The following is a 25,285-nucleotide window of genomic DNA, read 5'->3' on the forward strand; positions in this document are numbered from 1 at the left end:
CCAAAGCATTCTTTACTTCTGTTACAGTGTTTTTGATCCCCGGCATTTCTTTTTGATTCTTCTTAGATTTCCATTTCTTTGCTCACACTGTCCATCTGTTCTGCATGCTGTCTACTGTATTCATTAGAGCCCATGGCATAGTAATTGTTGCTTTAAGTTCCTGGTCTGATGATTCCAAATTCAAGCCATGTCTGAGTCTGGTTTTGATGATGGCTCTGTCTTTCCAAACCATGCACCTTTTAGTATGGCTTATAATTTTCTCTTGAAAGTCAGAATCAATGTACTGAGTAAAAGCAACTGCTACAAACAGGGCTGTCATGGGGAAGGGAAGCATTCCACAGATCTCGGATTTGGTCTCAGTCTTTCACCAGCCTGTGCCTCTGAACTGTGAACTTCACCGTGCTTCTCGGCACCCACCCCAGCATCCCTCGGCAAACCCAGAGGGTCGGGCTTGTCTCTCTCCTTCAGTTCTGGTTTTTCAGCCTGCATTCAGGTTAGGGGTGCTGAGCCTAGCACGTCCAGCAGTCACTCAGATCCCCCTGCATTTTCCAATCGAACTTTCTAGGGTGCCCTGAACTTAGGGTTATAAAGTGGATGACTCACTTCATTTGACTCAGTGTTTTGTGTACATACTTCTCTTGCCAGAACATTGAAAACAGGAGTACGGTATGAATTAGGTCCTCCACCTTCAGCATCTAGTCATTACCATGAACATCATCCTAACTTAATTTCTTAACCCCACAACCACCCGAAATAGATACGGGTTATCAACGCAGTGAAAAATCAAGGTTCAGACAGGTCAGCCTCTCACGGGCAGGGAATGGGGGGCCTCCCTGATTAAAAAGATTTGAAAGTCCCCATCTACAGGAATGCCTGTTGAGCACAGAAAGCAGTGAGCAGCCAAGCCCTTGCTTGTCTCCAGGAGGGAGTCACTGCCAGCTCAGAAATGATTACAAGGAGCCTTTGCCTGCCAGGCAGTGTGCTAGGCAGTGAGAAGATCAGGGTGATTAAGGCCCTTTGAAGGACTCATAGTCCAGCAGGGGGAAAAATACAAATGATAATGGGTAGTAAGTTTATATAAAAAGGAGTCTTATAATACACACTTTGATAGAGGTGAGCACAAACCAGTGTAGGGCCAGCCAGAAGGGAAGAGTTCATATCAAACATGCTGCTGCTGCTGCTGCTAAGTCACTTCAGTCGTGTCCAACTCTGTGCGACCCCATAGACGTCAGCCCACCAGGCTCCCCCGTCCCTGGGATTCTCCAGGCAAGAACACTGGAGTGGGTTGCCATTTCCTTCTCCAAAACATGCTGAATAATAAGCAAAAAGAATCTGTATGGAGTCTAGTGGGGTGATGAACTGTGGTGATTATCATACAGCTCTGTAAATTTATAAAAAACCATGAAATCAGACATTTAAATGGATGAATTTTACAGTATATAAGTTATACTGGACATCAAACCAGTCAATTCTAAAGGAAATCAACCTTGAATATTCATTAGAAGGACTGACGCTGAAGCTGAAGCTCCTGTGCTTTGGCCTCCTGATGTGAAGAGCTGACTCACTGGAAGACTCTGATGCTGGGAAAGATTGAGGACAGGAAGAGAAGGCAGTGACAGAGGACGAGATGGTTGGATGCCATCACCAACACAATGGACATGAGTTTGAGCAAGCTCTGGGAGATGGTGAAGGACAGGAAAGCCTGTGTGCTACAGTCCACAGGGTCACAGAGTTAAATGTGACTGAGCGACTGTGAACAACAAAGTTATACCTCAGTAAATCCATTCCTAGAAATTGAATATAGTGGTTGAGTGCAGGCACAGAACATTAAGTTGCATATAAACTCAATACTGTGATCAAGTGATAGCTGGAAAATAAAGTGAAGAATAACATTATAAAAAATGTGCTGACGTGTCATGGGGCTTCTAACTTATATCACGTGGCACAGGCGGGTTGAGTTTAAAATGGACCTGTCTTTGTCACTGACCAAAAAAAGAAAAAAATGAAGCTCAATTTTAAAATTCTGATGAAAACAGGAAATATATTTTATTTTCTAAAATTACCTTATTCTGACAGACACCTTACCTGTAAAAAAGAGAATATGCTTTTATTAAAAATGTCAACTCCAGCATTGGCCCTTTCACACTAAAGAATGCTGCCAGATGGGAGGAGGAGGTAGGTCTTCTGAAATAAAGGCTCTGACTACATGTACAATGACTATAGCATGCTTTCCAAACTGAGAAAAAATTAACTGCAGATATTAATACAGTTAAAAAAAAACACAGTTGGAAGTATACTGGGGTCAAGATGGATGTTAGATGTTTTCAAAAGATGTGTTATGAAAATTTTAATGGGCAACTAAAAATAACTTCCTCATTACTAATCAGGCTCAGTTTTTCACCTAGGAAAATGTAGGTTTTGTGTGTATACTACCATGTACACATACAAAACGCTCAGTGGAATCCAAACAGCTATGGTCTAAAATGTCCCAGGTACAGTGTTAGCCATCATGTGCATATTCATGCAGAAATTATGTTTATTGTATTTCCTTCTAAGCAAAGGCTTAGCAATTGATATAGAAGATACAAAATTCTAAATCAGCAGCATATTAGGAGAAAACTTTCCTTATATCCCAGCCTCTATAATTTTTTGTATCTCAGGGATTTAAAGTTACTTTGGAATGAGTGGGCTACTGACATTACAGCCACATTCCATTTGCTCTCCAATCTGTTTGCTCAGCATATTCTGCAGTTAAAGATAATATTTGTGAATTATATCGCTTTTATCTCATTTTTCTGGATATTAAAGCTGTTGTAACAATAAAATTCTTAAAAATTCTAAGTATCCATCTCAATCTCATCATTGAGATGCCACTTACACAGAAAGCTGACATCTTTTTTTTTTTTTAACTTGTTCTTAATTTTAAAGCTAAAAGTTGGGGCGTCTCTATGGTTTTAAGTTGGGGGCGGAGAAGCTGGGAAATGATGGCTGTTGAAGAGGAAGAAGTCAAGGAGGTCTTGCAGAAATTGCAGGAACTGGTGGATCAGCTGTATTCATTTCGAGAGTGCTATTTATTAAAAAAAGAAAAAAAAAAAAAAAGTTGGGTGACAAATGTGTCCGGTTTCCTATCTACCTGAGTCCAACATATTTGCGCTGGCTGAGAAAAATAGCTACTTACAGATTAAATGCTAAGTGTGAGCTATGATTCAGATTCTTCATAAAATGATACTTCAGAAAGTTAAGTGAGAGAACTCTCCCTAATTCTACACCCTGAAAGCTTCCTTTAAATATCAAAATCCAGGATTCCCATTCAGTATCATTTTTAGCCAACAAATTTTTAAGCAAAATCAACTCTTCAGGTCAAAATCTAATTCAAGTTAATAATCACCTTTTTATAACTAAGACATTGCTGTTTTTTTGTTCTTTATCTTATACTCAAAGCATTTTCACTGAACTTCTAAACAGGACAATCAAACCAATAACATCCTTTATACTTTTACCTAATGTTCACATAGATTACCTTCTAAATCTGTGAGCCCCACCTAATATTAACATTAGAGTTATTATTAAGATCCCAGCATGATCAGTATTCTTCCATTAGGCAGGTAAGTGTGACCAACTGAGTGATGACGGTGTCACCAAGAACTGAGTGATGACGGTGTCACCAAGAACTGAGTGATGACGGTGTCACCAAGAACTGAGTGATGACGGTGTCACCAAGAACTGAGTGATGACGGTGTCACCAAGAAAAGAAAATCTGTCACTGCTTCATCTTTTTCCTCTTCTGTTTGCCATTGAGTGATGGGACCAGATGCCATGATCTTAGATTCTGAATGTTGAATTTCAAGTCAGTTTTCTCACTCTCCTCTTTCACCTTCATCAAGAGGCTCTTTAGTTCCTCTCCACTTTCTTCCATTAAAGTGGTATCATCTGCATACCTGAGGTTGCTGGTATTTCTCACAGCAGTCTTGATTCCAGCTTGTGATTCATCCAGCCCAGCGTTTCTCACGATGTACTCTGCATATACGTGAAATAAGCAGGGTGACAATATACAGCCTTGATGTACTCCTTTCTCAATTTTGAACCAGTTTGTTGTTCCATGTTCGGTTCTAACTTGCTTCTTGATATGCAGACAGGTTTCTCAGGAGACAGTTATGGTAGTCTGGTACTCCTATCCTTTTTTTTTTTTTTAAGGGTTTTCCCCAGTTTGTTGTGATCCACACAGTCAAAGGCTTTATGGTAGTCAATGAAGCAGATGTTTTCTTGGAACTCCCTTGTTATCTGCATAATCCAGCAAATGTTGCAATTCGGTCTCTGGTTCCTCGGCCTCTTCGAAACACTGCGTGCACATGTGAAAGTTCTCGGTTCACCTACTGCTGAAGCCTAGCTTGAAGGATTTTGAGCATAACCTTACTAGCGTGTGTAATGAGCACAACTGTACAGCAGTTTGAACATTCTTTGGCACTGCCCTTCTTTTGGGACTGGAGTGAAAACTGATCTTTACTAGTCCTATGGGCACTGCTGCATTTTCCTAATTTGCTGGCATATTGAATGCAGCACTTTAACAGCATTATCTTTTAGGACTTGAAATAGCTCAGCTAGAATTCTCTCACCTCCACTAGCTTTGTTTATAGTGATGTTTCCTAAGGCCCGTTTGCCTTCATACTCCAGGATGTCAAGCTCTAGGTGAGGGACCACACTATTGTTTATCCAGGTCATTAAGACCTTTCTTGAATAGTTCTTCTGTGTATTCTTGCCACCTCTTCTTAATCTTTTCTGCTTCAGTTCAGTTCAGTTCAGTTCAGTCGCTCAGTCATGTCCGACTCTTTGTGACCCCATGAACTGCAGCACGCCAGGCCTCCCTGTCCATCACCAACTCCCGGAGTTCACCCAAAACTCGTGTCCATCGAGTCAGTGATGCCATCCAGCCATCTCATCCTCTGTCATCCCCTTCTCCTCCTGCCCCCAAATCCCTCCCAGCATCAGGGTCTTTTCCAATGAGTCAACTCTTCGCATCAGGTGGCCAAAGTACTGGAGTTTCAGCTTTAGCATGAGTCCTTCCAAAGAACACCCAGGGCTGATCTCCTTCACAATGGACTGGTTGGATCTCCTTGCAGTCCAAGGGACTCTCAAGAGTCTTCTCCAACACCACAGTTCAAAAGCATCAATTCTTCGGTGCTCAGCTTTCTTCACAGTCCAACTCTCACATCCATACATGACCACTGGAAAAACCATAGCCTTGACTAGACAGGCCTTTGTTGACAAAGTAATGTCTCTGCTTTTTAATATGCTATCTAGGTTGATCATAACTTTCCTTCCAAGGAGTAAGCGTCTTTTAATTTCATGGCTGTAGTCACCATCTGCAGTGATTCTGGAGCCCAGAAAAATAAAGTCTGACACTGTTTCCACTGTTTTCCCATTTCCCATGAAGTGATGGGACCAGATGCCATGATCTTCGTTTTCTGAATGTTGAGCTTTAAGCCAACTTTTTCACTCTCCTCTTTCACTTTCATCAAGAGGCTCTTTAGTTCCTCTTCACTTTCTGCCATAAGGGTGGTGTCATCTGCATATCTGAGGTTATTGATATTTCTCCTAGCAATCTTGATTCTAGCTTGTGCTTCCTCCAGCCCAGCGTTTCTCATGATGTACTCTGCACAGAAGTTAAATAAGCAGGGTGACAATATACAGCCCTGATGTACTCCTTTTCCTATTTGGAACTAGGCTGTTGTTCCATGTCCAGTTTTAACTGTTGCTTCCTGGCCTGCATATAGGTTTCTCAAGAGGCAGGTCAGGTGGTCTGGTATTTCCATCTCTTTCAGAATTTTCCACAGTTTATTGTGATCCACACAGTCAAAGGCTTTGGCATAGTCAATAAAGCAGAAATAGATGGTTTTTTGGAACTCTCTTGCTTTTTCCATGATCCAGCGGATGTTGGCAATTTGATCTCTGGTTCCTCTGCCTTTTCGAAAATCAGCTTGAACATCTGGAAGTTCATGGTTCACATATTGCTGAAACCTGGCTTGGAGAATTTTGAGCATTACTTTACTTGCTTCAGTTAAGTCCTTACTATTTCTGTCCTTTACGATGCCCATCCTTGCATGAAATATTCCCTTGATATCTCCAGTTTTCTTGAAGAGATCTCTAACCTTTTCCATTCTATTGTTAAGCTCTATTTCTTTGCATTGTTCTTTTAAGAAGCCCTTCTTATCTCTCCTTGGTATACTCTGGAACTCTGCATTCAGTTGAGTATATGTTTGCCTTTCTCCCTTGCCTTTTGCTTCACTTCTTTCCTCAGTTATTTGGAAAGCCTCCTCAGACAACCATTTTGCCTTCTTGCATTTCTTTTTCTTTGGGATGGTTTTGGTTACTGCCTCCTGTACGATGTTACTAACTTCTGTTCACAGTTCTTCAGGTGCTCTATCAGATCTAATTCCTTGAATCTATTCATCACTTTCACTGTATAATCATAAGGGATTTGATCTAGGTCATACCCAAATGGCCTAGTGATTTTCCCTCTGTTATCAATTTGAGCCTGAATTTTGCACTAAGGAGCTCATGATCTGAGCCACAGTCATCTCCAGGTCTTGTTTTTGCTGACTGTATACACCTTCTCCATCTTCGGCTGCAAAGAATATAATCAATCTGATTTTAGTATTGACCATCTGGTGATGTCCATATGTAGAGTCATCTCTTGTGTGGTTAGAAAAGGGTGCTTACTCACTTGACAAAACTGTTAGCCTTTGTCCTGCTTCATTTTGTACAAGGTCAAACTTGCCTATTATTCCAGGTATCTCTTGAGTTCCTACTTTTTCATTCCAATCCCCTATGATAAAAAGGACATCTTTTGTTGGTGTTAGTTCTAGAAGGTCTTCATATAACCATTCAACTTCAGCTTCAATGGCATCAGTGGTTGGGGCACAGAGTTGGATTACTGTGATGTTGAATGGTTTGCCTTAGAAATGAATCAAGATCATTCTGCAGTTTTGAGATTACCCCCAAGTACTGCATTTTGGACTCTTGTTGACTCTGAGAGCTGCTCCATTTCCTGTAAGGGATTTCTGCCCATAGTAGACATAATGGTCATCTGAACTAAACTCTCCCATTCCATTTTAATTCACTGATTCCTAAAGATGTCGATGTTCAATCTTGCCATCTTCTGCTTGACCACATCCAATTTAGCTTGATTCATGAACCTAACATTCCAGGTTCCTTTGAAGTATTGCTCTTTACAGCACTGGATTTTACCTTCACCACCAGATACATCCACAGCTGATTCGCTCTTTGGCCCAGTCACTTCTTTCTTATTGGGGTGTGGGTGCTAAGTCGCTTCAGTTATATCCATCTCTTGGTGATGCTATGATCTATAGCCCCCCAGGCTCCTCTATGTGGGGATTCTCCAGGGAAGAATACTAGAGTGGGCTTCCATTTTCTTCTCCAGTGGACCATGTTTCGTCAGAAACATAACCAGCCCAACTTGGTGGCCCCGCACAGCATGGCTCAGCGCTTCATGGAGTTACACAAGCCCCTCTGCCACGACAAGGCTGAGATCCATGAAGAGAACACTAGCCAAACTAAAGTTCATTTAAAAAATGATAAAGAGCCCAAACAATGGCCTATTGGTATTTAAAACCACATTTCTGAAAGCTGAAGGCTTCCATAACACAGGATCCGACAGACAGAAAGGTCCGTGTGCCAGGACATCACGCGTCAGCCAGGACAATACAATATAGGAGGGTAGGCAGAAAACAATTTAATTTATAAGCGAAAACAAAGGCATTGAACTATTCTGGTAAACTGAGTTATAGAGTAGCATAAAATAGCACAGATTATCCCATGATACAAGGTTGTAAAAATGTTTATTCAGAGTTAAAGAACAGCTATACATAATGAAAGCAAGGTCAGTGCTGCTGCAACCCAGACACTGGGAGAAGCAGGAGAGTGGAGCGCCCAAAAGTATATTATTTACATTTAATTCTGCTGTGTGTTCTAACAACAAAGCTGGATTCATGAATTTTTAATGCTTCTTACAATTAAATATTGTATTTAATCCTAAATACAATAAAAGCAGTACATATGAAGGTCCAAAGTAGAAGACCATTAATTTTCCTTCTGCATGATACTGCACTTATTTTATTTTCCCTTTTCTATTAATTGCTATATTCTCTGAAGGTCCACTGGTAGCTAAATTTTAAGCAATTCTAACTTAAGTTATAAGTGCCTCTTATCCACTTCAACTCACCTTACCATCCCATTCAAATCAGAAAGAGTAACCACCCCTCATTTAAAAAAATAAGTGAACAAGTAAAAATAAATGCATGTTTGTCTATTAGGCTGTAAGACTTCTTAAGGCCAAGGAAAATGTCTTAATGCCTTTTCTTTTCTGTGAATTTCCAGCATACTGCCTGGTACAAAGAAGCTTTATGAATTAAGAACAACCTCACAAAGGAAGTGGGGAAGAAACAGTGCTTGTCCTGCAGGAGGGAGCCGAGACCTTCCGCAGGCACCTGGCTGACTGCATTCCTCACTACTGCTTTTATGTGTTTGTCCGGGTACAGTCCACCCGCTCCAGTTGCTCCCAGGTTACGTTCTTGTTAGGTAGAGAACCTCTGTCTTTTTCATATGTGTATCTACGTTTTACCACAGGGCCAGGCACAGAAACAGCTGCTTCAAAGGTTGTTTGTAGAATAGATGAATGGCCAGTAATTCTAGAAGCATTTCATGAGACTATAAATTTAACATAAATCTCTCTTAATATACATTCAGATGTGATCCCTGCCTAGCAAAGATTTGCTAAGAGTATGTGGCTGCAGACAGAAAAAGAAACGCATTTAAGTCAGTTCTAATGAGGTGGATGAACCTAGAGCCTATTAAACACAGTGAAGTAAGTCAGAAAGAGAAAAACAAATATCATGTATTAACATGGAATCTGTGTTCTACTGATGAACCTATTTGCAGGGCAGCAGTGGAGATGCAGACATAGAACGGGCTTGTGGACGCAGAGGAGGAAGGAGAGGGCGGGACGGATTGAGAGAGGAGCACTGAAACATATGCATTATTATATGTACAACAGATGGCCAGTGGGAATTTGCTGTATAATGCAGGGAGCTCAAACTGGTGCTCTGTGCCAATCTAGAAGGGTAGGAGGGGGTGGGAGGTGGGAGGGAGGTTCAAGAGGGAGGAGACATATGTATGTGCTGTGCTCAGTTGCTCAGTCGTGTACGACTCTTTGTGACCCCATGGACTGTAGCCCCCCAGGCTCCTCTGTCCATGGGATTCTCCAGGCAAGAATACTGGAGTGGATAGCCATGCCCTCCTCCAGGGGATCTTCCCAAAGCAGGGACTGAACCCAGGTCTCCCACCTTGCAGGTGGATTCTTTACCATCTGAGCCACCAGGGAAGCCCATGAATACTGGAGTGGGTAGCCTATCCCTTCTCCAGGGGATCTTTCCAACCCAGGAATTGAACCAGGGTCTTCTGTACTGCAGGCAGATTCTTCACCAGCTGAGCTACCAGGGAAGCCCAGACATACATATACCTATGGCTGATTCATGCTGATGTATGGCAGAGAATAATACAATATTATAAAGCAATTTTCTTTCAGTTAAAAAATAAATAATAATAATGAAAAAGAGTGTGTGGCTACAGAGAAGTGAGGCAGCATGGTACTGCCAAGGGGAGCCAGGATTGCTAGAAAAACACATCCTGGCTTTGTCTCTACACTAGTTCTGTGACTCTGGATTTGTTAATAAATGCTTCTTGGCTCCATTTACCTAGTACATGAAATGGGAATACTGGACTGTACTTTACAAAAAACTTTTCTTCAGTATGGATTACTTGAGAAAAGTAATATTCAGTAGAACTCTATATATTTTAAAAAGATAAAAATGGGGCTACTTTGGTTATTTGAAGTAGGTGTGATGCTTGTATGAGGTAGAAGTGGGTCCCTGTCATACTTCCCTTTCCCCTCACTCACATCACCTAGGGAGGTCACTAAGCATCTCCCTGGACCCTAACTGGAACCCAGTTAGAAACCTATGAATAAACCTACCTAAGGAAGTAAAAGACCTATAGTTGGAAAAGCGTGAGATATGGTGAAAGGAACTGAAGATGACACAAACAAATGCAAAGATACACCATGTTCTTCGCCTGGAAGGATTACTATTGTTAAAATGATCATACTACCCGAGACAATCTACAGATTCAATGTAAATCCTGTCAAAATAATAATGGCATTTTTTTTCCACAAAACTAGAATAAATTTTTTTTTCAGAAAAAAATAATTTTAAAGTTTATATAGAAACATGAAAGAGCCCAAACAGACAAAACAATCTTGAGAAAGAAGAACAGAACTAGGGAATCACACTTCCTGGCTTCAGACTACACTACAAAGCTACAGTAATCAAAACAGTATGGTACCGGCACAAAAACAGATACATAGATCAACGGAACACGACAGAAACCCAGAAATAAACCCACACACTCAGGGTCAGTTAATCTATGACAAAGGAGGTAAGAATATACAACAGAGAAAAGACAGTCCCTTCAATAAGTGGGGCTGTGAAAGCTGGACAGCTACATGTAAAAGAATGAAATTAGAACATTTGAACACCATATACAAAAATAAAGTCGACATTGGGATTAAAGACCTCAATGGAAGACTAGATACTATAAAACTCCTAGAAGAAAACATAGGCAGAACATTCTTTGACATAAACCATAGCAATATTTTTTTTTTGTATCCATCTCCTAAGGTCAAAGAAATAAAAGCAAAAATAAACAAGTGAAGCCTTTAAACTTAAAAGGTTTTGCATAGCAAAACAAACCACTGAGAAAACACAAAGACAACCTACTGAATGGGAGAAAATATTTGCAAATGATAAAAAAATGGACGGAAGACCCGAATAGACATTTTTCCAAAGAGAATATGCAGATGGCCAAGAGGCACATGAAAAAATGGTTAACATCACTAATCATATGGGAAATGCAAATCAAAGTCACGATGAGATATCACTTCACAGCTGTGAGAACGGTTGTTATCAAAAAGAACACAAAGAACAAATGCTGGTGAGGATGTGGAGAAAAGGGAACCCTCAGACACTGTTGGTGGGAATGTAAACTGGAGCTGCCACTGTGAGAACAGTATGGAGATTTCCAAGAAACTAAAGAACGTCCATATGATTCAGCAATCCCACTGCTGGGTAAATATCTGGGAAAAAAGCACTAATTCAAAAAGATATATGCACTCCAATGTTTCTAGCAGCATTATTTACAACTTCCAAGATGTGGAAGACACCTAAGTGTCTATCAACCAATGAATGGATAAAGAAGATGTGATGTGTATACACAGTGGAACGCTACTCAGCCACATACAGAATGAAATTTTCCATTTGCAGCGACAGGGATGGACCGCGAGGGCAGAATGCTAAGTGACAAGTCAGAGAGACGAAGACAAGGACTGTGTGACACCACTCCAATGCGGAGTCTGAAAATACAGCCAACCACTGACTACAGCAAGAAGGAAGCAGATTCACAGATGCAGAAAACAAACCAGTGGGGGAGGGAAGGCGGGAGGGACAATACACGGGGAGGAGATCAGGAGGCACAAACTACTAGGTGCAAAGTAAGCTGCATGGACATATTGTGCTCATGGGGAATACAGCCAGAACTTAATAACTATGAATGCAATATACCCTTTAAAACTTGTGAATCACTATGTTGAATACCTGTAATTTATATAATATTGGACATCAAGCATACGTCAATAAAAATAAAATAAGAGAGCACCAAGGTTCCTCCTCTGCAAGTGAATATTATCCTACAAATTCTGCAGCAGCACCCTCCCTGTAACTATTGTCTGAACTTTCACAATTGTGCAAAATCTTTCAGGAAATGCTACTTCTTGCATTGCTGTTGCTATTCTTTCTGTGGACTTCATTACATACAAGTACCAGACTCCTCAAAGCTTATCTATCAATATCCTGGTATAATTAGTGTCATAGGAAATAGGATTAGAAAATCTTTATCTATAATGATAAGAAGGAGATAGTTAGAATAAGTGTATGGTAGCCACATCATGTGTATTAGATTTTGGAAAGATTTTGGAATTTTTTACCTACTTTACTCGTATTTTCTTTCTGAATGCCATTTTTTAAAAATAAAAAGATAATTAATGTACATAGGCATAGCAAACAGTTTAAAATAAGAATAGGAGCATGCTGGTACCAAGAAAAAGACATGGAATACTCAGGGTTTATGTGTCTTATACAGAGAGGATAAGACACTGGTGGTGTAAAATGAGAACTGGCTGTGCAATTAATCCTTCTCCAGAATCACTGATGAGGCACAAAGAAAAACATTAAGAAAAAAGCACACAGTCCATTCACTAACAGGCTGACATGCAGCATACTCACACTGCCCATTCGAGCTTCTCATTCTTGATTGAGTTGTACAGAGCCTGGAAGGAGAGAAAACAAGATGGAATTACTCTCTTCATCCTGTTCTACATTTGTAATTCAGCAAATGACAAAAGCCGAAAGGCTTGACTGAGTCAGCCAGCGGCTCCCAGGACCCTCACAGGTCATCCTGTTGGTGCTGCAGAAACGAGGAAGACACAGGTGAGCTAACGACACAGGGCAGGCAGCAGTCAGAGATACACAGAGACGTCCCACGAAGCAGAACACGTCTTTTTTTTTTTTTTTTTTTATTCTATTAACATTTATTATTTTTTTATGTGATATTATACATGTTTTAATGCCATTCTACCAAATCATCCCCCTCCTCCCTCTCCCACAGAGTCCAAAAGACTGTTCTATACATCTGTGTCTCTTTTGCTGTCTCGCATGCAGGGTTGTTGTTACCATCTTTCTAAATTCCATATATATGCGTTAGTATACTGTATTGGTGTTTTTCTTTCTGGCTTACTTCACTCTGTATAATAGGCTCCAGTTTCATCCACCTCATTAGATAACTACGACACACAACACTGGGCTACGTTCTACCACAGTAAAACATAGGATGAACTAAAATTACATCACGTCGTCTGTTTTTCTTATTCAAAATATGGTCATAGAGCTTCATTATTTTGGAAACTGCAACTTCCAAACTGCCTTTGGAATGCTTGGCTACAGATTTTACGTTACTTAAGGTGCAATTCATACCTTTTCACTAATGGACTAGGTGTAACAGTTTTCATAACAACTTAATGAACAAGAGAAAAGGAAGTGAGACTGAAGCCCAATTACGGGAAACTATCTCAGAGTAATTTCAGAGTTTTTACATCGATGACTTAGGCAGCTTGTATTGGTCTCACCTCATAATTCTGCCTTACAGTTAGTGAGTGTTACCCTGATGTGTGTGAGGTGGTGGAGGGGGAGACAGAAAGTTCTCTTACAGCCTTGACAATAACAATGCCATAGACAAGACAGCATATGAGACCGCCTCACCAGGCTCCCAGCTCTGGTATCAACACATTAAACTTTTTGTAATCAAGTTGTTCCACTAAGACAACTACCCTAAGAAAAAACTGCCTCGCACCTCTAGCTTCTTAATTTTGAGTAAGATGTTTATAACGTAAGAAAACACAAGAGCATCTCTAAGACATAAAACCCAAACTGCAAACTGCACTGAAGAAAGGGTGACTGTGTGCAAACAACTGTATGAAGGAGTCGGAGCATTTTTTTTTAAGAGAGATTTGGATTTATTAGACTCATCTCATCTACTTTAAGATGGGAAAAGCAGGATGAGAGGCTATCAAACAACTCATCTTCCAAATGAGGAAACGGCAGGGTCAGAATGCTCCCCGGGTAGCAGAGCAGAGCAGAACTGCCTTGTGGACCATTTTCTGCCTTTAACACGTCTGGCCTAAGTGGGAGAGGCAGTCTACGTGTGTGTAATCAGAAAGACTGCACACAGGTAGTAAAGCCCCTTTCTAGCAAAACTCGCTGCAATTGAGGACATAGATGCTTGGTTACAGATTTTATGTTACTTAAGACGCAATACATGCATCTTTAGCCACGTCTTGATGGACTCCACGGGATTTCTTCAGTGTGGCTATAGTAGTCAGTTTAACTACTGGGTAGCTAATAAAATGTAGGACACATTTCATCATTATCAGGACATCAAATACAGAAATTATCATGTCATCAAATATAGAAATGGTAAAACAGCAAAAGAAAATAAGGGGTAAATCAAGACACGGAGACTGTATTGTAAATTGAATGCTCTTTTCGAAGAACTCAAATTTACTGAAGAAGTAGGACAACCTATTATATAGTTAATGTCTCTTGAGGCTGCACGTACAGAAGTTCAGGGTCAATGTCTGGCTCCAGCCTCAGGAGACTCTTGCTGTAAGTGTTTTTAAGTGGATTCTACTACTTGTAAGAGCCGCCTTGAACCCACAATAGTGGGTTTTTGAGAAGAGACAGATCATTAATGGTTCTTTATATACTAACACACACAATACTAACCAGAGAAATTTAACAATTGTTAAAGATAAAAAACTATTCATAAAGGTAGAAAATGATATCTAGGCAACTAGAAAATGTCAAATAAATTCAATTCTGCTCTAGATCAACTTTTTCAAGTGTTTTGCTCTTGAGAATATTTTGCTTGAAGAGATAACTCAGTTTCAAATTGGAATATTCTTGTTACTCTGTCAGCTGTACATCACACAACAAAAATTTATTATAGAGGATCTTGTAAAATTCAACAAACCTGTTATACCAGAAGCCAAAGTCCTCTTTGTATGTGAATATGTGTCTGTGTATGTATGTATGTGTGTGTGTATATATATATATATATATATTGCAACAAATCTAATCCTTATCCTTTTCAATGACAAATTTACAAAGGGATTTTCCTGAATCTTTTTAATGCTTTACAACAAATGATTACTAAAGGAAAATCTGTTTTGAAAATGCATCCAACACTCACATACCCTGATCAAACTTTATTATCACCAAAGCAGGGGGAATGCAGCCAAAGATAATTCTAAACATGCACACCTCCCACAAGATTTGATGAGCAGCTCTGGAGGTGTACTAAACCAAACCTGAGAGCGAATGAAGACGCAACTTCTAATTATCATTTATGCGACACAATCCTCCAAACCCTTACATACATACATACATATACACACACATACACATGTATTTTTTCATTTCATTCATTATGAGGGTAGAATTGGTCAATAAGGTGTCATGAGTATTTACACAGAGCACATTCCTCCTAAAATGTCTTTTCTACGCCTTAAGATTACCTTCCACTTGACTGTCTGCTGTGTCTTTTTATTTTCTTAAATTTAACTTTTATTTTATCTTGGAATATAGTTAGTGTACAATATTGTGTTATTTTCATGTGTACAGCAAAGTGTTTCAATTATATATATGGCTGCTGTGTCTTATGTAAGGTTGAATAACATTATTCAAAGTATAAATGCATTTAAATACAAAACAGCCACTATGTTCCATTTTTTTAAATCAAGGCATAATTGCCAAACCTAGAAAGCATATTAAAAAGCAGAGACATCACTCTGCTGACAAAGGTCTGTATAGTCAAAGCTATGGTTTTTCCAGTAGTCATGTACAGATGTGAGAGATGGACCATAGGGAAAGCTGAGTGCCAAAGAATTGATGCTTTCGAATTGTGGTGTTCGAGAAGACATTTGAGAGTCTGCTGGACTGCAAGGAGATAAAATCAGTCCGTCCTAAAGGAAGTCAGTCCTGAATATTCATTGGAAGGACTGATGCTGAAGTTGAAGCTCTGATACTTTGGCCAACTGATGCGAAGAGCCAACTCACTGGAAAAGACCCTGATGCTGGGGAAGATTGAAGGCAAAAGGATAAGGGGGCAGCAGAGGATGAGATGGTCAGGTAGCATCACCATCTCAACAGACACGAATCTGAGCAAACTCTGGGAGATAATGGAGAAGAGAGGAGTTGGGTGTGCTACAGTCCATGGGGTCACAGAGTCGGAAATGACAGTGATTGAACAACAACATAATTGACATACAACATTAGGTTCAAATATACAACATAATGATTTATTATTTGTAATAAACTCCCTGGTGAGCAAAAATTTCAGTAGAAATAATTTCCCCCTGTTAATACTGTAAACATATCCCTCAACAAAAAACAGCCATATATGACAATCCCACAGCTAATACCCATAGTGGTTGCAACAATTTACATTAGAAAACTGAAAGCTTTTGTTCTAATATCAGGAACAAAACAAGGGTGTCCACTCTTACTGTTTTTATTCAACATCATATTGGAATTCCTGGCCAGAGAAATTAGCCAAGAGAAGGAAATAACAGGAATTTAAACTGGAAAAGATGTAAAACTGTCACTACTTGGAGATAACATGATATTATATATAGAAAACCTTAGACTCTACAAAAAAAAAAAACTAGTTAAATTTTTAAAACTAGCTTAAAAATTCAATAAAGTTGCAGGATATAAAATCAATATACAAAAATCTGTTCATTTATAAACACTAATAATGAACTATCAGAAAGAAAAATGAAGAAAGCATGACATTTATAATGTCGTCTTTAAGAATAAAATGTCTAGGAATACATTTAATGAAGGAAGTGAAAAACCTGTATTATAAGAAACTCATGAAAAGAATGGAAGATGACCAAATAAACTGAAAGACTTTCTATATTCGTGGATTAGAAGAATGAATATCATTAAAGTGTGATATAAAACCCAAAGCAACCTACAGATTCAATGTACTACCTATCAAAATTCCAGTGGCATTTTTCACAGAAATAGAATAAACAATCCTCGACTTTGTGTGGAACTGCAGAAGACCCCAAGTAGCAAAAGCAATTTTGAGAAAGGACAAAAAAGCCAGAGGCATTACGCTCCCTGATTTCAAAGTATATTACAAAGCTATAGTAATTAAAACCGTATGACAGTGACACAAAAACAGACATCCTGATTAATGGAACAGGACAGAGAGCCAGAGTAAGCCCACACACGTACGGCCAACTGACTTGTGACAAAGGAGCCTTGACTATACAGCGGGGCAAGGACAGTCTCTTCAATAAATGGTGTAAGGACAACTGAACAGCCACATGCAGAAGAATGGACCTGGACAATGATTTACACCAGACGCAACATTTAACTCCAAGTGGATTAAAGATCTGAATGTAAGACCTAAAACCATAACACTCCTAGAAGAAAACATAGGCAGTAACTCCTTGATGTTGGTCTTGGTGATGATTTTTTAGATTTGACACTAAAAGTAAAGGCAACAAAAGCAAAAGCAAATCAGTGAGATTGCTGAAACCAAAAAGCTTCTGCACAGAAAAGGAAATCATCAAAATGAAAAAGCGATGCACCGAATGGGAGAAAATACCTGCCAACCATATGTCCAATGAGGAGTCAGTATCTAAAATATACCGTGAATTCACACAACTCAATCACAAAGAAACAAAGAATTCAATTAAAATATGGGCAGGGAATCCGAATAGACTTTTTTTTTTCAAAGAGGACACAGAGATGACCAACAGGCAAACGAAAATCTAAAAAAATGAAAATATACTCAGTATCACTAATCTTCAAGGAAATGTAAATCAGAACCAGAGTGAGACATCACTTGAGACCTGTCAGAATGGCTATTATCAAAAGAAAAGAAATAAGTGGTGGCAGAGATGTGGAGAAAGGGAACCCTTGTGCCCTGCTGGTGGGAATGCTAACTGACGCAGCCACTACGGAAAACAGTATGGAGTTCCTGAGAAAAATTAAAACTAGAACTCTCAGATGATCCTGCAATTCCATGTCTGGGTATTTATTGAAGGAAACAAAAACACTAATTATAACATATATTGAAAAGACGCATGGACCCCTATGTGTACTGCAGCATTATTTATAATATTTATAATACTGAAGACACAGAAACAATGCATATGCCCATGAATGGATAAAAACTACTCTCTCTCTCTCCCCATGTGTGTGTGTGTGTGTGTGTGTGTGCGCACGTGCGCATGTGCACACGTGTGTGGTCAGCCATGTCTGACTCTTTATGACCCCATGGACTGTAGTCTGCCAGGCTCCTCTGTCCATGGAATTTTCCAGCCAAGAATACTGGAGTGAGTTGCCATTTCCAACAGGGATTGAACCCATTTCTCCTGTGTCTCCTGTGATGGCAGATGGATTCTTTACCACTGAGTCACCTGGAAAACCATACACACATGCACACACCAGAAAATAATTCACCCATAAAAAATGAAATCTCACCATGTGCAACAAGATGGATGAACTTTCTGCATATTATTCTAAGTGAAATGAATCAGAAGGATGAATACCATGTGATATCATATCATGGAAACTGAAACAAAACAAAACCACACAAAACCACAAGTTCTTACAGAAAAAAGATAAGTAGGATTGGCCAAAGGGTGCGTAGGGACTGGGGACTGGGAGAAATGAGCAAAGGGGGCTGAAAGGTACAACCTTCCAGCCCTAACATAAATGTCATGGGGAGGTATGTGCCACATGGTGACTAGAGTTAATGATACTGTATTGCATATTCGAAAGCTTGCTAACAGAGTAGATTTTATAAGTCCTCATTGCAAGAAAAAAAATATTTTATAGACTAAGGTGATAGGTTTTTAACTAGAGTTATAACAGGGATCATTTCACGATGCATGTAAAGACCAAATCATTGTAGTTCTGAAACTAATGTAATATTATATGTCAGTCACACCTCAATTTAACAAAAAAACCTGTGAATATATCCTAATGAGTTAATTTGAATATCAAGTCTAAACGCTGGTCCAATATCAAAACCTGACTAAGCCTCATCAGTAAGCAGGTCACATGGACGAGTGCAGGAGCCAGGGAGAGACACCCCAAGGGGCAGGGGACCCCTAGCTATAGCCCGGCTTTACCCAGGTAGGCATGTGGGTTCACCGTGGCTGGCTCTGGTTGTTTTTCGGAAGTAGCTAGAAGTATAAATTATACAAGGCTCACGAACTTTCAAGTGTGACAACAAAAAGAGCAACAACAACAACACCTCACCGTGGGCGAGAGTAAACGTGTGTTATCCAACAGGACGTCGGGGCTGAAGCCCACTGTGGGCAGACTAACCGTGTTATCCAACAGGATGTCGGGGCTGAAATTCGGATAGGAATGAAATTATTAGAAGACTGCAGGGAAGGAACAACAGGAGTCCTAGATAGAGAACAGATAATAGCAAAATGTCCTGGTTTGTGATTGGAAACTGACACTTTGAGTGTGTGATCCTTCACTTGGAGATATTTCTGTACCTCTGTGATAATGTTCAAGCCATTTCTCAGTACTGATGCCCCAGTGATGATGATAATACAGCTGTCTATGAGGCTGTGTTTCATGAGGCACCGAGCTAAGAGAGCTGCTTCCATTTAATCTCACAGCAACTGTATTAATGTGGTATTATTATCCCTACTCTTTGAAATGACACACCTAACTCTCTTAATGGTTAAGTAATCCTGTCGAAGATCACACAGCAGAGCTGAGGGCCTGAAGCCAGTCTGTGCCTGTACTTACCCCAATCACAATGCAACAATGACATATACATACATATTGCAGCACAGAATATATGCAGTATACATGTAATGCTTTCAGTTCAGTTCAGTTCAGTCGCTCAGTCATGTCTGACTCTTTGCGACCACATGAATTGCAGCACGCCAGGCCTCCCTGTCCATCACCAACTCCCAGAGTTCACTCAGACTCACATCCATCGAGTTGGTAATGCCATCCAGCTGTCTCATCCTCTGTCATCCCCTTCTCCTCCTGCCCCCAACCCCTCCCAGCATCAGGGTCTTTTCCAATGAGTCAACTCTTCGCATGAGGTGGCCAAAGTATTGGAGTTTCAGCTTCAGCATCATTCCTTCCAAAGAACACCCAGGGCTGATCTCCTTTAGGATGGACTGGTTGGATCTCCTTGCAGTCCAAGGGACTCTCAAGAGTCTTCTCCAACACCACAGTTCAAAAGCATCAATTCTTCGGTGCTCAGCTTTCTTCACAGTCCAACTCTCACATCCATACATGACCACTGGAAAAACCATAGCCTTGACTAGAATGACCTTTGTTGGCAAAGTAATATCTCTGCTTTTCAATACGCCATCTAGGTTGCTCATAACTTTTCTTCCAAGGAGTAAGCGTCTTTTAATTTCATGGCTGCAGTCACCATCTGCAGTGATTTTGGAGCCCCCAGAAATAAAGTCTGACACTGTTTCCACTGTTTCCCCATCTATTTCCCATGAAGTGATGGGACCGGATGCCATGATCTTCGTTTTCTGAATGCTGAGCTTTAAGCCAACTTTTTCACTGTCCTCTTTCACTTTCATCAAGAGGCTTTTTAGTTCCTCTTCACTTTCTGCCATAAGGGTGGTGTCATCTGCATAGCTGAGGTTATTGATATTTCTTCCGGCATCTTGATTCCAGCTTGTGCTTCTTCCAGCCCAGCGTTTCTCATGATGTACTCTGCATATAAGTTAAATAAGCAGGGTGACAATATACAGCCTTGACGTACTCCTTTTCTTATTTGGAACCAGTCTGTTGTTCCATGTCAGTTCTAACTGTTGCTTCCTGACCTGTATATAGGTTTCTCAAGAGGCAGGTCAGGTGGTCTGGTATTCCCATCTCTTTCAGAATTTTTCACAGTTTGTTGTGATCCACACAGTCAAAGGCTTTGGCATAGTCAAGAAAGCAGAAATAGATGTTTTTCTGGAACTCTCTTGCTTTTGCCATGATCCAGAGGATGTTGGCAATTTGATCTCTGGTTCCTCTGCCTTTTCTAAAACCAGCTTGAACATCAGGAAGTTCACGGTTCACATATTGCTGAAGCCTGGCTTGGAGAATTTTGAGCATTACTTTATTAGCGTGTGAGATGAGTGCAATTGTGCAGTAGTTTGAGCATTCTTTGGCATTGCCTTTCTTTGGGACTGGAATGAAAACTGACCTTTTCCAGTCCTGTGGCCACTGCTGAGTTTTCCAAATTTGCTGGCATATTGAGTGCATTGCCAAATTCAGACTTAAATTGAAGAAAGTAGGGAAAACCACTAGACCATTCAGGTATGACCTAAATCAAATCCCATATGATTATGCAGTGGAAGTGAGAAATAGATTTAAGGGACTAGATCTGATAGATAGAGTGCCTGATGAACTATGGACGGAGGTTCGTGACATTGTACAGGAGACAGGGATTAAGACCATCCCCATGGAAAAGAAATGCAAAAAAGCAAAATGGCTGTCTGAGGAGGCCTTACAAATAGCTGTGAAAAGAAGAGAAGCGAAAAGCAAAGGAGAAAAGGAAAGATATAAGCGTCTGAATGCAGAGTTCCAAAGAATAGCAAGAAGAGATAAGAAAGCCTTCCTCAGTGATCAATGCAAAGAAATAGAGGAAAACAACAGAATGGGAAAAACTAGAGATCTCTTCAAGAAAATTAGAGATACCAAGGGAACATTTCATGCAAAGATGGGCTCGATAAAGGACAGAAATGGTATGGACCTAACAGAAGCAGAAGATATTAAGAAGAGATGGTAAGAATACACAGAAGAACTGTACAAAAAAGATCTTCACGACCCAGATAATCACGATGGTATGATCACTGACCTAGAGCCAGACATCCTGGAATGTGAAGTCAAGTGGGCCTTAGAAAGCATCACTATGAACAAAGCTAGTGGAGGTGATGGAATTCCAGTTGAGCTATTTCAAATCCTAAAAGATGATGCTGTGAAAGTGCTGCACTCAATATGCCATAGCCTTTTACTTTCAATTATATGAGCTCAGGACTTGTTATTCAGCTCATTTAAAAGTGATGTTTTCACCAGGAAAGATATCTATGATCCTACGTTCTTAGCTGAAAAAACTTAGATGTGCGGCGCGCCTGTGCTGACGGTCAGCCCTCCCACCTCCTCTGACCTGCCGTGTGTCTGTCATCTGTGTCAACTGCCCAGGGGCATGCCTGCTTGACCTGCACTTACTGTAGGGCTCCAGGGTACAGTAACCACAACAAACATTTTATCCTAACAAGTGCTTGGTAGGCCAGTGGAAAGTAATTGTTATAACTACTACACAATGATAAGATTCATTTTTTTCTATAATAGTGTTGTATATAGTGTATTATAAGGACTTAAACAGAACAGTACTTTTTATAACTATTAGAAGACCAGTTCTTGTTTGCCACATGAATAGTAAAATATAACTTAACAGTTGTAACACTGGTAATGATCTTGCATAAATAAATCTCTTAAAACTATTTACTTGGGACTTCCTGACAGTCTGGTGGTTAAGAATTCACTTCCAATGCAGGGAGCTCAGATTTGATCCCTGACTGGGAACTAAGATCCCACATGCCCTGTGGTATGGTCAGAAAGTTTTGAATAAACAAATAAAATAGATACGCAACAAAGATTTTTTTTTTTTAAAGAAGCATACATCTTGAAAAAGAGAAAAAGTTATTTACTCATTCAGTCATATATTCAAAGTCAGCTGAGTCTCTACTACCTGTCAGGTGGTCAGGTCATCAGATATTAACACGGGTACTGAAAGCCTAGTGTGAACAATGTGGGCATAAAACTTAGATTCAGTGAGGGTATAAACAGAGAAGAATAAGAAAACAAAAAGATAAAAAATGATTCTCTCATTTTCTGGGAGGTTACCAGATAATTATAAAGTGAAGTCAGTCAGTCGTGTCCGACTCTTTGTGACCCTGTGGATTGTAGCCCACCAGGCCCCTCCATCCATGGGATTCTCCAGGCAAGAATACTGCAGTGGGTTGCCATTTCCTTCTCCAGGGGATCTTTCCGACCCAGGGATCGAACCCAGATCTCCTGCATTGCAGGCAGATGCTTTAACCTCTGAGCCAGAATAATTATAAGGTAATTACAAATAAGGTAACTCAAAAAGTAGCTTTAGACGAGATAGCTAAAAAAGCCTCCCTGCAAGGAAACTGAGAGAGAGAGCAGCCTTGGGGCAAGACACGGAGGGCGCTCCAGTGTCGCTGAGCCGGGTGGGTCTGGGGGCCAAGGATGCCCACGTGGCCAGGGCACCGGGGCCGGGCGGGGGTAGTGCTGTGGGCAAAGAGGTGTCAGGTCACACACGGTTTTCAACCAGAGAACAAGGGTCATTTCTGTGTGTGCTGCACAACCACTGGAGGATTTTAGCAGGAGGGTGACCTGCTCTATTCGTGCACTTAAAGGTCCCCCAGGCACTGAATGGGGGGAAGGACTGAAGAGAGCAATGGGAGCTGTAGTGAGACCGGGGGGTCTGGTGAGGCTGGTGTGACTGGGCCTGGGGGGCCGGCATGCACACTGGGCGTGCTTCAGATCATCTCCCTAAACTGCGAGAGAAGGATGCCCCGTTTTCACATACCTCAAGCACAAATAAAAAACTGGGTGAGGCAGTTTCAACAGGGGCACCAGAGATAGACTGCTATCCATTAGTATTTGAGTCGTTTAAGCTAAAATTACGGGAGGTGTATTAGAATATATTGCTAAAGGAACAAAGGTGCAAAGCAGTCTGTTTGCCATGCTCCCACTTTGTGCAAAAAATGTAAACGCATGTGCTCTCACAATGCTTCTGAAAAGATACAGAAGAAACCCCTGCCTGCGATTTCCTGTGTAGAAGACAACTGGGGGAACAAGGCGGGAGAGAGAATTCTCAGTGAACAAGCTGCTGTTCTATTTGAATGTTTACCACACCACGGATGCTTTACTTCTTCAACTAAAAACCTAGTTGTTGTTCAGTTGCTAAGTCATGTCTGACTCTTTGCAACCCCATGGACTGCAGCATGCCAGGATCCTATGTCTGCCATTATTTCCCAGAATTTGCTCAAACTCATGTCCATCGAGTCGGTGATGCCATCCAACCATCTCATTCTCTGTCGCCCCTTCTCCTCCTGCCCTCAATCTTTCCCAGCCTCAGGGTCTTTCGGATGAGTTAGCATCAGGTGGCCAAAGTATTGGAGCTTCAACTTTAGCATCAGATTATGAGGGCTATTCCATTCTTGCCCACAGTAGTAGGTGTGATGGTCATCTGAATTAAATTCGCCCATTCCTGTCCATTTTAGTTCACTTAGATGTCGATGTTCAATCTTGCCATCTCCTGTGTTTGACCACGTCCAACTTACCTTGATTCATGGACCTAACATTTCAGGTTCCTATGCAACACTGTTCTTCACAGCATCGGACTTTACTTCTACCACCAGACACACCCACACCTGAGCCCTGTTGCCGCTTTGGCCCAGCCGCGGCATTCTTACTGGAGCTATTAGCAAGTGCCCTCCGTTCTTCCCCAGTAGCATACTGGACACCTTCCAACCTAGAGGACTCCTCTTCTGGTGTTGTATCTTTCTGCCTTTTCATACTGTTATGTGATTCTCCAGGCAAGAATACTGGAGTGGGTTGCCATTTCCTTCTCCAGTGGACCACGTTTTGTTAGAACTCTTTACTATGACCCGTCCACCTTGGGTGGCCCTGCATGGCATGGCTCATACCTTCACTGCGTTATACAAGCCCGTTCGCCACAACAAGGCTCTGATACATGAAGAGGAAAAACCTAGATGATACTATATTTTGTACTCTTTGCATGTGTGATCAAGCCTCTCCCTCTCTTTAGTCTCCGCAAGGCCTCATAGATTGTCTTGACCACAGCATGTGTTTTAAGAACCGGTGTTGAGATGACAAGAGCTCGGTGGTGCTGACCCGGACACTGTGATTATGATGGGAGGCTAAGCGCAGAGCAAGGAACAATGGACCAGAACCAGGGCAGTGCATCAAACCGGCCCCTTCCATCAGCTGTGTTTGGTTGGCTTTGGTTGCTTCATCTGTGAAAATAAGATAGCAACAATCTACCTCACAGAATCATGAGGATGAAATGAAACTGTCAGCATGAAAACATCTGCACTTTGTAAAGCGACACATAAGTGAGAGGGATGTTGCTCCATGCAGCTGGTGCCTGTCCCACTCAGCTTTACAGAACACAGAGTAAGTACCTAGAATCCATCGGTTCCATTTCCCACCCCGGACACACGGGGCCTGGGGAGATCACTTACTTTGAATCAAATCGGCAAGTTGATATCACAGACAGATATGCCAGAAACCCACGTTCACTGAGCAGTTAGCAAGTGCCGGGACCTGTGCATTGTATTACACTGTGTACTCTTCACTACCACCCAGGGTACTATTCCCACTTTACAGAGGCTGGGGGAGGGGAGCGCGGGCAGACAGCGTAAAGACAGCGTTAGTAGGTGGGAGGTTGTAAAGTCTTTTAAATTTTTTCCAAAATATAATTC

The 25,285-nt window shown here is 40.9% G+C and overlaps 1 protein-coding gene across 1 annotated transcript in view; it reads right to left on the reverse strand.

Moving 5' to 3' along the window:
• PSD3 (pleckstrin and Sec7 domain containing 3) overlaps positions 1-25,285 on the reverse strand; it is a 500,681-nt gene that overhangs the window by 120,025 nt on the left and 355,371 nt on the right. The window contains 1 exon segment of the mRNA XM_070364266.1: positions 12,411-12,454. Coding sequence (XP_070220367.1) covers positions 12,411-12,454 — 44 coding nt within the window.

Source organism: Bos mutus, chromosome 27 (assembly GCF_027580195.1).
Source record: "Bos mutus isolate GX-2022 chromosome 27, NWIPB_WYAK_1.1, whole genome shotgun sequence".
Lineage (NCBI taxonomy): Eukaryota > Metazoa > Chordata > Mammalia > Artiodactyla > Bovidae > Bos > Bos mutus.